This window comes from Amblyomma americanum, chromosome 3 (assembly GCF_052857255.1).
Source record: "Amblyomma americanum isolate KBUSLIRL-KWMA chromosome 3, ASM5285725v1, whole genome shotgun sequence".
NCBI classification, from domain to species: domain Eukaryota; kingdom Metazoa; phylum Arthropoda; class Arachnida; order Ixodida; family Ixodidae; genus Amblyomma; species Amblyomma americanum.
In genome coordinates this window covers 125,486,622-125,499,791 of record NC_135499.1, presented here as the reverse complement: position 1 = coordinate 125,499,791, position 13,170 = coordinate 125,486,622, and the positions used below count along the sequence as shown (strand labels likewise).

Here is a 13,170-nt window from a genome sequence, read left to right as displayed (position 1 = left end):
TTGTGTCGCCCGAAAATTCACAAGTGTTCTGGCTACTGCTTGCGGTGATGTCACTCGTCGGGTAAAATAGGTTACCTCACGCTAATAACAAGAACTTCTGGCCAAAAACTGGAAGCTATACAGTTTCTTTTCAGTTCACTTCAATGCAAGTAAACGTTTACTTTTTACGTACACATTGTTGATGTACCGTCCGCGTCACCCTTGTGCAGAGTGCTCGAGCAGTGCGTCATCATCATCATCATCATCATTAGCCTTACTATACCCACTGCAGGGCAAAGGCCTCTCCCATGTCTCTCCAATTAACCCTATCATTTGCCAGCTGCATCCACCCTTTGCCTGCAAACTTCTTAATCTCATCCGCCCACCTAACCTTTTGCCGCCCCCTGCTTCGCTTACCGAGCAGTGCGTACCTGGTAACAAGAACTGAAATTACAGAGCAGTCCCTGATTTATGGGAAAGTTGTTCATGTCTACATCTTTTGCTGGTCTATCTGGCACTACTTCCGCGCAATTTTTGCCTCTGGACCCTAGAGGCTGCGACAAGATCTAGATTTCTTCGCACGGAAGTGCACCGCCTGAGTGCACTACACAAGGAAGACGCAGACTGTATACCCTGGCGGTAAGCTATCACAACAAGTTGACGAGGTCAGGGTACCGACAATTGGCAGCACAGCAGTGCTTAGGGAAGGTTCACTGAGAAAAAAAATCACATGTTAAGCAGCATAAACAATTGGGTCTAGAAAAAAAAAGTGAAACGGCCGCTTTCAGCTCTGAGTTATAAGCCCATTTTGTCATTGTGTTTGCAAAGACCTGCACAACACAAATGAATTTGGAAGGAAATTAAATACAACAAAATATATTACACAGCGCATAAAATAGTACATACCATCACCGCAACAGTTGTACAAACCACTGCAGCCAATATTTCCGTAATGAGCACTTCGACATAAGAAGGAGGAAAGCAATTTTATGATGGAAAAGAAAATTAATGAAATGGAGGCAGCGGACTTCCACTCATACAGATTTGAAATCAGTAACTTTTTAAGCGCAAAAGGTTCATTATTTGCACCCAAAAGAAGCTATCTATGAAGCTGTCACGCAGGTTGGCTCGAAGCAATGTACTGGTGTTCAGGCAGCAACAATCTAGATTTTTTTCAAATATATTTGGCACGTTGCTAAAAAGCGACTGCAGAAAGCAATTGTTGCAATGCCATTGAAATATAGGTACTTCTCAGAATCTCGCGTATGGAATGTATTATTTCGCTTAGATAGATCCTATCGATCATATAGTGCCCATACGGAGTACTATGAACTGCACGTGCAGTTAGCCTTTTTTTAAGTAAACCTTAGATTCAGTAGAAAATGGCGTGCAGCTTTTCAGAAAGCCACAAGACTGCTTAGGTTCTGCAGCAGTGCTACGACTTATTTTGACTACTCAGCGTCACTATTTCCAAATCTGTCGTTTAAATGCGTATGGTCAAGTGGCGGGTTATGTCGAAGACTCGTTTCAGCATACAGCTGCTTCGTTTGAACGAACTAATGGCAGCCCAGGTGACTGTCTTCTGTTCGTTAGGGGCTTCCGCGCTGCTCAACACTGCCTTCCATTGTTCGATTGGGGGTATTGTTGGGTGACATGGGGTGTACTTGAGCTTAGATTTCTATCTCTTGTACATGCTTTCCACGCCACACGGCTGTGATGCATGAAGCCAACCTAAATAAATAACTATAGCCTAGTGGTGGCGCTCACCTGGCATTCATCGCTCACTTCGCTGCCGAGGGAATCCTGGAAATCAACTATAACCTAATTTTATTGAGCGATATTTCTATTTACAATGTAATAGTAACATCATTATACGGCTATTGATAGGCAACAACAAGGGCGATAGAATCGACCACTATGGCTTCGGTGGAAAGCAGGTAAGCCCTGTGAACATTTACAGGCAGGCGGCGTGTCGCTGGAAGAAAGGCGTCTCTCTACCTTGCGGTAAATGTATTTCGAAACAGTTCGATAAATCGAACTATTTCTCGATTTCCTTAGATTGCTATATATCAGGCTTCGGTTGTTGCCAGGTATAGCGAAAAAAGAAGAAACAATCTCGAAGCTTGCATCAATGAATAACGGTTTTCAACTACAGTATTACTCTAGCGCAATGCTGTTCTTCGTCTGCATTGCCAAATTTTTTATGTAACCTGCAGCTCATGTGAATGCATTGAAGAGCACATGTGCTGCTCTCCAGATATTGCATTTTGCGAACCTTTGTACTCTAATGACACCATTTGCCTGGCTTGGCCATTTACAATAATGTTTATGCAGATATTTTTTTTATCGTGTTTGCAGTCTTCCTGAATTTTATCACAGGAAAGTAAAGCGGCCATGATTAGCATGACTAAAACAAAATAATCTATTTTTACAAGCTTTGTTTCAGAACTGAGCCCAAAGCCACTTTCAACTTTGCCGTTAACGACATCAGAAATTGGAGTAAAATTTTATTTTGTCTAAATAATCGATATGAGGTTTTGCAATCTTCTGATAGCGTCGTGTCCCGACTGTGCCTTCGCGGTTCCTGCCACAAGATCATGCACCAACCACCCCAACTTTTCACTTTGCTAAAGTTCTGATAGAAAGTTTCTTCACCATTGAGAAAATATGTTAGATTTGAGTATTCACTCGTTCACAAACAATTTCTCGGCCCCTTTTCATCATCACGTCGACAGGAAATGCGGTCACGTTTCCTCGTGGTCTCTTTGTTAGGGATACTTGGAAAAATTCACTGACCTTAAGCTTTTCACCTTAAACACAAGTTTGTGTTTAGGTTTTCGTTCGGCCTTGTTCGTAGTACATTTTTCAGACACTAGAGCTCCTCCCGCAGCCCTTCAGGCAAGAGAACTTTTGGCGAATAAAACGGTGTTCAAACAATTTATTGGCGTTTTTTGTTTTCAGACGAATGTTTCTGCAGGTTTGCGTACATTTTGCTCAGTAATCACACTGTATATGTAATTTTTTTTTCACTTAGGTCATTCAAAGCCATTTGCATGAAAAGTATCAGAATCAATAGCGAAATTCCCTTTGATCTTGCTGACCGAGAAAAAAACCGTTCATGGGTGGCAATTGTTTTGCATCTACAAAAAAAAAAAACATAAATGTATTTTTTTTTCTAAGTGAATAATTTTGGTATCAGTTGTATAAACCACTAGTTGGTACTCTTCCAGAAAATTTCAACACTCTGCCGACAGTGTTGTTAAGAAAAAGGTACATTACCAGAAAAAATAAAACAAAAATAAAGTTAGTGCACAAAATGTTAATCTTGTTTTGAACTCTAAAGCAAGCTGTGTGTGTCTTTAAGAGTCTTTGTAAGTTTTAAAAGCGTAGCTTTTCAATTGCTTTACAGCCTACTGATGAAAACCATGTTCAGGCTCATGCCATCTTAATGACAGCTGGTTTCAGAATAATGAACAAAACTGCTGAGCTACTGTGACCGCGTTTAAAGTTCTCGCTGTCCATGCTACCAATACTGCCAAGATATCTGAACACCACGTGAAGATACAAACTTTGAGGAATTGAAGTACCGCCGCGGTGGCCGAGTGGTTGAGAATCCGCCTCGCATGCGGCAGGTGCGGGGTTCGATTTTCAGTGCCGCCGGGTACCCACCGGTGATACAATGGGTACAAGCTTTCCCCTGGTCTGGTGCTCGTCCGCTTATTTAGGGTGAAATGCTTGGGAAAGGGGTCTTTAACCCCACCTTGAGTAGAAGAAGCAAGATTGTGCCATGGCGCTTTTTGGCCATAGATGCCCTTGCGCCATTAAAATCGATCATCATCATGAGCAATTGAAGTCAAGGCATATTGTGCCTATATTTTTCGTGAGCGGCGTGGAGAGAGTTCTTGTTCGTAAAGATTCAAGCTGTTATGCGTATCAGTTGTAATTCAGAATTCTCCTCAGTTGCCCTGATTTAGCCGATCAAAAATTCTGAATAAAGTGATAATCTGTATTTTTATTGCTTTTGTTAGCCGCTCGAACTAGAATTTATGTGGTGGGCGTTAAACACAGGCAACACAGATTACAAGAATTACGTGCATACAGCAGCTGCCGCCTTCCTCATTTCGTCTTCTTTGTAAAAAATATACGCACAGAAAGAACCTAATCTTGATTAGGTTATGTTCCTACATCTCTTGATTCGGAGTTTTTTCTAAACTGATTTCTGTGCCTAAGAACCGTTTTGACGTTCAGAACTCCTTCGGAAAGGTATCCAACTCGAAGAAGCGCGATTTGAAAGGAAGTGAACACGCACGCTTTTTAATAATCTGCGCTAATGTTGCTTTAGCTCAAGCTATGTTCTCCCGAAAAGACAAGATCTATCAGAAATCACTTGCTGAGATGTGGGCAAATATATGTTTAAAAGCGTTAATTACAAGGGCTGGATGGGTACAGACGCTATGTCGGGTAGTTACGCCGAAAAGAGACAGGCAGGCGCATCGAGTTCGATAATTCTTTCCTTAAGAAAGTTCACTGAAATAGCACATTATTATTCACTGAAATAGCAAGTACAACATACGAGTTCATGGTGGCAATAATCATGTTTTAGTTTTGGAATTTTTGGGTGAGATAGAGAACGTAACTTCATAGGAAAACAAAAATACATGAATCGCCGACCAAATGCTTGTGTCAATAAACGACGTTTCGGCTTCCTTACGGAAGCCTTGTTCACTGAAGGCTTTACTAAAAAACCCGGCTCTTAAATACGTTTCAATAATCGTCCGAGGCATCTTGCATACACTGGCGGGAGATTGCCGTCATTGCGATTAAGTGTTTTTTTAGTCGTTTGTATCGCCAGCGACTCAAGATATTGGCGTGTAAGCCCGTTTCTTTCTTTGGCGATAATAGAGGCCTCATTCCAGCAGATACGATGTTTTACTGATACGGCATGCTCCGCAAGAGCGTTGGCAACTACTTTTTGGTTTTCTACGTCCTTCTTGTGCTCTTTCAGGCGCCTTCGAAAATTCCCGCTTTCGCCTATGTATACATAATCGCACTCATCACAAGGGATCCGGTACACTTCGCCCGGAAATTTTTCCTTTTCCAGCTTTTCCTTCACATTCACAAGTTCGTGCCGTAACTTGTGGGTGAGAACGTGGGCAACGTGAACGTCGTACGAGCGCAGCACACGTCCCAGTGCTTCGCTTACACCAGGCACATAGGGGATGGCGGCACGTGACTGGCAATGGTTGCGGGCCGTGTTCTCTAGGAGCACTGAGCGGCGTTCCACGGAGGCTAGAAATTTCCTGGGGTAGCCGCAAGTCGTCAACTCACGGCGCACTTGCACCAGGTCCGAGGCATGGTCTTGATGTCGTGAGCAAATTTTTCTCGACCTTTCGATGAGTGAAGCCGCAACAGCACGTTTGTGGCAGGCCGGGCTCACTGAGTTAAAATGTAGGTACCTGCTCGTGTGGGTCGACTTCCTGAACACTCGAAAGGAGAGGTTATGGCCCACTCGCTCCACTAACACGTCCAAGAATGGTAGTTGGTTGCCAACCTCCTCCTCGACAGTGAACTGTATGGCCTTTTCCATGCTGTTAATGTGCCTGGTGAACGCGGCAAGTGCGTCCTTCTTGACTATACAAAAACAGTCGTCGATGTACCGAAGGAAACCATTAGGTCGTGGATGGAAGGAGGCCAGAGCCCGGTTTTCGATGGCTTCCATGGTCAGGTTGGCGGCCGTGACAGGAATGGAAGCGCCCATTGCAGTTCCGTGCAACTGCTTGTAGAACGAACCTCGAAAAACGAAGTACGTGTTTTCGAGGCAAAACTTCAACAACCGTGACAGGTCCTGTGCCTCAAGGGGTGTTCTTTCGCTGAGCTTATCGTCATTTTGGAGGGCAGCCGCGCAAACATCTACCGCTAGATCGACAGGGACGCTGGTGAAGAGCGACGTAATGTCAAAAGACACAATGATGTCGTCATCCTCCACCACGACGTCACGCACTTTTTCAGTGAAGTCAGTGAAGTCTAATAAGGTTGGACAAGATTTCGTCCAACCTTAGACTTCAGAGAACGTAACTGTTTGTCTTTCCGGTTTCTCATTGTTTAAGCTGCCGTACAAATGTACGGTCGCACCCGGAATGAAATCATTGCTTTTGTGAGGGAAAATGCGCCTTGAATTCTCTTGATTATCAGTTGTCGTTGATGGCAATGGCGTGCCTCTCTCATTTCACCCTTTCACAAACACACGCACGCGCACACACATAAACTATTTAGAAGAGTAAGGTCCGTGCTTTTGGGTGTCTACACATAAAGGCAAGACGAGTTAACTGTTGAATTGCATGTTGTGAAGGGGGCCATTTTATTAAGCTAAGTACACGAAAACATGGTTTTGTCCTCTGCTATGCATTCACCACCGCATTGCCTACTGGTGTTATGGATAGCATACAGTGCAGCATATGTCAGGAATCTATTCGCTGACTTACAAAGCCCTGAAGAACTCGCACACAGAAGACATCTATAGTGCTACCTTAGCATATCCCCTTCTGTTTGTGAGTGAAAGAATCTTCTGAAACTACTGTTTGTTCTAGGCAGGAAGAATCAAATTATAAAGTCAAGATAAGCATATTTTGGTTCATAAACTAGGGCGGAGATATTCGTCAGTGCTCAACAGGCTGAACACATCGGACCGTAGCATGCTTTCGGCCCATGGTAATGCAAGTAATTTTCAAGAGCCACCATGTAAAGCCGTGCTCGTCTTCGAAAGAGTTCTTGTCTAAAAATTCTAGCAACCAGTTATTTTTTGTATAGATTGCACTCGCAAGCAGACTGCATTCAATGGTTCATAAGGCGTAGCTGTTTTCCATATAATATGCACCATTGAATGATTGCACACTGCGTGTTTGACATTTTGATACTGAACTACGCCAGCCAGCTTTATGGTTTACATTGCTTTTATTAGATGCATGTTTTCTTAAGTCGAGTTTAGAGATTAGCCTAAACTTTTACGTATTTCAACTACAGTCCTCGTCTACCACTTGGAGCTTGGCAACACATAACGCCCACGTGCTCCTGCGCAAATCTATCTATAACTGCCTTCCTTTACTCCTCATAAATTATTTCTTTTTTGATAGGAAACACTGCGTATGTTTCTGAACACTTCTGCGTCGCACGTTAAGAAAGATTTGAGAGTGCTGCCCGTAATAGAACCTCTTATGCGGATACTGGTCTGTGAGTGAAACTGCGTGTAGGGAAATTGGAAAATTGTTTAGAGCTCAGGAACCCTCGGAGAGAGATACGGTTAAACCACGGGCTTAACAAAATCAAAGAATGGCTACTAGACTCCAACAATATTTAACTTATCTTTCACGAGACAACGTTCACCATCAAGATTGAAACGGCGTAATTTTCAACAGAGAAGTAGCAAGGTGATTTTCTTGCTACAGCAGCCTACAACATATGAGCAGAACGTAATGAAAAGCCCTCATCTTCACCATACTCTCCTGAACCTGCTCAAAAGAAGAATTTTTTCTTTAGAAATGAGCGCAGCTGCAAAGGGCAATTAATTTTCCCTAGTCCTGTTTATGACACAGACGCCTCCCTAGCTCTTCGGAGTGAGAGATACACCTTTGCGCGCGCGACTTTTAAAACTAAATTTCGAAGCGCGTAAAGCAATTTTTACGGAGTCAGTGTTGGCAGCTGCATTGAAAATTCCTATTGGACTAATTTTAGAGCGATTTCGTGCCTAGAAGAAAGGATCGTTGTGAAGTTCTACGGTGAGCCAGGCAAGTGCTGCCTGATCCTGTAAATCCTTTGAATCACACGCTGTGTAATATTTTATTAAAGCACACTATAGGTGATTTTGCGTTGCCGAAACAACTTCCAATATTAAGAATATAATTATTCGGACATTTTCAATAATACGGCTGAAAATCCATGAGCTCTAAATGTGCGCCGTACGTGAATTCATATGGTTTTCCAGCCAGTCATATTATGTTCTGTGAAAAAGGGGGCTCAGTGTGTCTTCAACCCGTCAACGGTAATATAAATTAATATCCAACGCTTCACTCAACGAATAAAAGATTTTTGCTCAACAAATATACATAAAAACGTGGCATACAGCTAACACAAATTATCCTTAACGAACGCTCAGCCATATAATTTGACTTAGACATGGACTTGGAAACAGATATTGAGCAAGGCTTGCTCGCACGTTGCTTAAGGATGGTAAGTTATATTTAATGCTCGTCAAGGTTGTAGTATCTTATTTCAAGTCATCCTTAATTTTTCGTTCTTGAGAGCAACCTAAATTATAGTTCACAGTATTGAGGTAGCACTGCTGTAACTACCTTGAATCTTTATAACCTCAGCGAAAACGGGCAAAACGAAATATTGTTTTTTCGTGGAGTACTCAGTGAAGCATGAGCAATTTAAACTCAGTTCAAGTGCTACCGATAAACGCAATGTATAAATTGAAAACAGTCCAAATTATCCATAGTGTTACGGACATGTATGAACCATGTTTTCATTCCGCTGGGAATGGCCGCTAAAGACGAGGCTACTGCGAGTACAAAGCTTTAGCGTAAGCGTCTCCTTGGTGAATTAAGAAGCAATGTTTTTCTATGGAGGCCTCAGGGGCAGTTTATGTGAGCCAGGAAAGCGTAAGCATGAGAAGGTATTTTTAGTCCTCACTGCGGTCACTTTCAGTTCGTTGTTGCCATGCCAACACCAAGCATTGCATCCGACACCGCGGCTTCGTAGGAAAGCGCACGTATTTGCAGGCGCAAAAAAAAAAAACGAATACGCACACTCTTAGAGCTCCTGGAAGCCAGCCACGAAGCAGAAATGAAATACGCAGCGACTTCCGCATTGAGAATACCATCCCTGCTAGGAGCTACATTACCATCCACTACACGTGAATGCTACCCACGCACACAAACTCTCACTCCCGTACTTCCTGTCATGTGGTTGTATAAAACTGAAGCATTTGAAGGCATCACTTCTAAATGTACGATGGTTTCGTACTTATTGTTCTTTTTGCTCCAATCACTTTGGAACTCTGCAGGCAAAATATTCTGGTGTGTGACTCCCATTTCGAGATTCTGAAAGGCGCGGTGCTCTGGGTTGCGAATATTACAGTTGCATGCAAGAAAGTTCAGCATCTTGAAAGGTCGAGTTCAATGCATGCTGTTCTACGTCATAGCCAGAACAACAAACAATCAAGTATATCTATGCAGCTATCCAAAAGTGAACACAAACTGCTCATTTAGTCTTTTTTAAGAATGAATGACTTCTTTTCGAAACACTGTATGTGACAGCTAAAAGAACGGGACACAATACGTGGACTAGGCATTTAAGAAGTTGCACTTTTTGAAAGTTGAGAAAGACGAGCTGATAATACACCAGAACGCGGAGCCTCTCGACATTGCCTTTGGTGCTAGGAGATGCACAACGCAGGTTTTTATTGTGGATAGTTGATATAGACATGAGAGGTATGGAAAAGAATTTGCCGAAAATCAGCAGTCTTTTTACGTGCCCTGAAGGTATAATTGTGTGCGGACACATAAACCTATACATTTGTGTTCGCTGATTTAGTACTTAAGTTGTGCTTGCGGAAGCAAGCGCCGCCTCTAATCTTAAAACGCTACGGCTACAGCAACCATGGCTGCGTATTAGAAAATCAACGTGGTTGATTTCGTCGCAAGAAACGCACCCCGCCTATGTAACGGTCCGGCTGATCTGTGATCCATATTGCTCGCTCCCTGCTTTCTGCATGCTCTAACAAGCTTGACGATGTATTGTTTCCTGTGCTACTTTTAGAGCGAAAACACTCATACGCTAATCAACGCCTACCAAGAACCTTGTCATCTTTGGATCTTGTGCGTCGCTCAGCAAAAGCAACACTATCCTAGGTTTCAAAAGAAGTCAACATCAATATCCACGACTGGAAGCCCAACCTGCGGCGCCGCGCACAGATCAGCTTAACAGGCCGCTGAGCGAGAGCACAAGGCCGCCGAGCACGCCTCGTGTTGGTTGGTTGGTTGGCTTCAAACAATGCTGGCACATACCCACTCCGGGGGAGTGGCCAAGACACAGGCGGGTAATTGCTGGATACAGGAACGTTTTGACGAGAAAAGGAGTAGTAATAGTGTGTAGGCTCATAGATTGGAAGACGCAAGGACAGGCGTCCTGTTAACTTGGAGATCGAAGACGGGACAATGGTTTAATGTGCATAATAGTATACAATGTTTGTAATGTTTCAATGTCGTACTGACTGAGAGCGGGAAAAAGAAATTATAATGGGAGTCGCGGCGTTTCTTGAAGAATATTTTGCACAGCAGAGCGCGCACTCCTGTCGCTTCGTGCAAGCAAAGAAGCGCCAGTGGAAGTAAAAACCGCAGAGGACACAAACAAACCCCTTTGATGAAACGGAATTCGCAAAAGACGCTTCCTCAAATGAGAGAAGCGGCGGCAGAACAGCAGGAAGTGATCTACTGTCTCAGGTTCGGCACAAAAAGGACACAATGAGGAAACCGCCAGGCCAGATCTGCGAAGGTAGAAATTTAGAAGGTCAACCCGGCAAGGCAAACGCGTGAAAGAGGCCTCTAGCCTGCGCGAGAGCCAGTCTTTGGTACTCCAAGGATGCAGAAGATGGTGATATTCGAGAGATGATGTAAGAGTCTAGGCAGCAAATTGCTGAAATATTATGTAGCTGCGAAACGTCACCGCAGCTGTATATGCACACGTTGGCAGGACAGCAATAATTGGGCCGCCGAGAGAGGCCCTTGCTAAGGAATCTTCAACCTCATTTAAGTGAAAGCCCATGTGCCCCGGTACCCAAAGCAATCTTACCGAACTTAGATAGAGTGGGATCAGGAACTTAAAAAGGTGTAATGCCAGAGACTCAGTGGGTGAGAATAATGAAGAGCAAATGGACAGAGAGTCCGTCATAACCACGACCTGGGAAACGGTAGTTCCTAATTTTCGTAAGGCTAAGATTACTGCTAATAATTTAATTCAACCAAATAAATTGGAGTGAAGTCAGGAGCACGGAGGGAAAAAGACCAACCCAGTGAAGGTGAAAGCATTCCGACACCTGCTTTTTTGCTGTCCTGCGAGTCATCGGTAGCAATAAGAATATGAGAGGGAAACGACCTTAGGTCGTCCTACAACAAACTCTGAAGAAGAGGAAAGTGCTGCAGGTTTGCATTCGATGGAAAAATGTCATCGAATTCAATCTGGATCGAAGATGGGTTGTTATACATTTGGTGGACATCTGTGAAATGAATGTTTAAGGGATCAAGGAGGCACTGCACGAAACATATCGGCGGGGAGTACAAACGAGACCAAGCGGCACTAAAAAGGAGTGCAGGTTGACTAAGAAATATTATACTAGAGGCGTGAAGAGGTGACTCGCACAATTTTATAATTGCTTGAACTGTTAAAAGGAAAAACCTAGCTTAAAAAAATGGAACTCGCGCCTCAAGGTGCAGAGCAGCATTGGCAGCATATTTTGGAAGCCACAGACAGAGGCGCAATGTCTCTCTGTCCAAGAAAACAAGAGTGCGAAGTTTATAGGCAGGAGCTCCTGAGAATAAAACGCAGCCGAACTCCAAAATTGGGTGGACGTACATTTTATAAATCAACAGAAGTGTATGCCTTCTCATGCCTGACCGAGCACTACAAAGCCTGGGCAGGATGCCAATGGCCCAAACTCTTTTTGCAGAAGCTTGCTCAGTGTGTGGCCGCCAGGATAGAGTAGTGTCGTATATTATTCCGAGCTACTTCACCGTCTGTACTCGGGGAATTATGTTATTTCTATAGACCGGGAAGATATTTACGGGAACATAAACAGGAAATACTAACAATCGCATTTCTTCTAATTGAGGGACTGATGAATTAACATAGCTGTCAATAGCATTGAGGTAGTTTTGCAAGGTTTGATAAAGAGTGTGAATGTCAGATGCTGATGCAAAAAAAATGTAATACCGTCGGCGTAGACATAAATTTTCACATTTTGAATGCATGAAATTGAGCGGAGAAAAATGTTAAAAAGAAAGGGTTAGAGAACTGATCCTTGCGGTACACCTCTTGTCTGTTGAAATCTCTTAGAGGAAACACTATTTTGACAGAAATAAAATTCTCTATTTTCCAAAAAAGCAGAAATAGAGGCTACAAAATAGTTTGGGAAGTTGAGTTCCAGTAATCTGAGTAACAGAGTCGGGTGCTCAACGCAATCGTATGCTTTACTGACATCCAAAGTGACATGCGCAGCAAACTGTTTTCTGTTGCGAGTTATTTTAATACGACTCTCTAGGTCAGTATGAGCGCACCAAAATGAACAACCCGGCCTGAAACCAATTTGGCATGGATTCAATACAGCATTATCTGAAATGAATGACATGACACGGCTGAGAAGGACCCTTTCCACCAATTTCACAAGGTTCGATGTTAATGAAATAGGGCGTATATTGTCTAATGTTAAGCCCTCCCCTTGTTTTTAAGCAATGGAACTATTTCAGCAAGACGCCACTCATGGGGTATCCAAGGACCTTTAATGGAATTAAACAAGGGCCAATAGGTTTTCAAGAGATTCACTGAAAAAAAAAATTTGATCATAGATGAAGTGACCTTATCGGGGCTAGAAGCCGCTAGGGACAAGAGCAGAACAATTTGCGACAGCTCAGGCATAGAGACCTACGTGAAATCACTTGAGGTGCATGTGAATATAGCTGGAGAAGGTAGAGCAGATGTAAAGCGCGAAGCTCTAAGCCACACGCAATGTCCTCTAAGGCCTTAGCGATGTCAGTAGGGGACTGAACGAGGGATTCAATGTTGACAGCCGGTGCAATCACCTTCTTGCGCCTCATGAAATTAAGCAAAGCTATTTATTTCCTGATTGCGAAATGAAATCATAATGATTTGTATTAAGCTCCTCGTTTGCGCGGGAGACAGTTCGCTTAAATGTTGCTGAAATATACTTATAATCCAACCAATTTTTCGGGCATTGAATGATGAGAAGTTTCTTCCAAGCTGCTTTCCGTCGTCTATATGCACGCGTGCACTAAGCATTCCAGCAATTGTTCACGATTGCACCATTGGTATCCTTGACCAAAAATTCAGACGTTTGCCTTGCATGTTCCCGTACTGAACATAGATGTGTAGCCTTGCATTCGGCACTTTTGTCAGCGCATC

The 13,170-nt window shown here is 43.3% G+C and overlaps 1 protein-coding gene across 1 annotated transcript in view; it reads right to left on the bottom strand.

The window, feature by feature from the left end:
* Nucleotides 1–678: 678 nt before the first annotated feature.
* Nucleotides 679–13,170, bottom strand: part of LOC144124097 (uncharacterized) — a 71,099-nt gene continuing 58,607 nt past the window's right edge. Inside the window, exons 2-3 of the mRNA XM_077656763.1 lie at nt 5,038–6,003; nt 679–692 (exon numbers count right to left, since the gene is read on the bottom strand). Of these exons, the coding sequence (XP_077512889.1) occupies nt 679–692; nt 5,038–6,003 (980 nt within the window). The remainder of the gene's footprint in view (nt 693–5,037; nt 6,004–13,170) is intronic.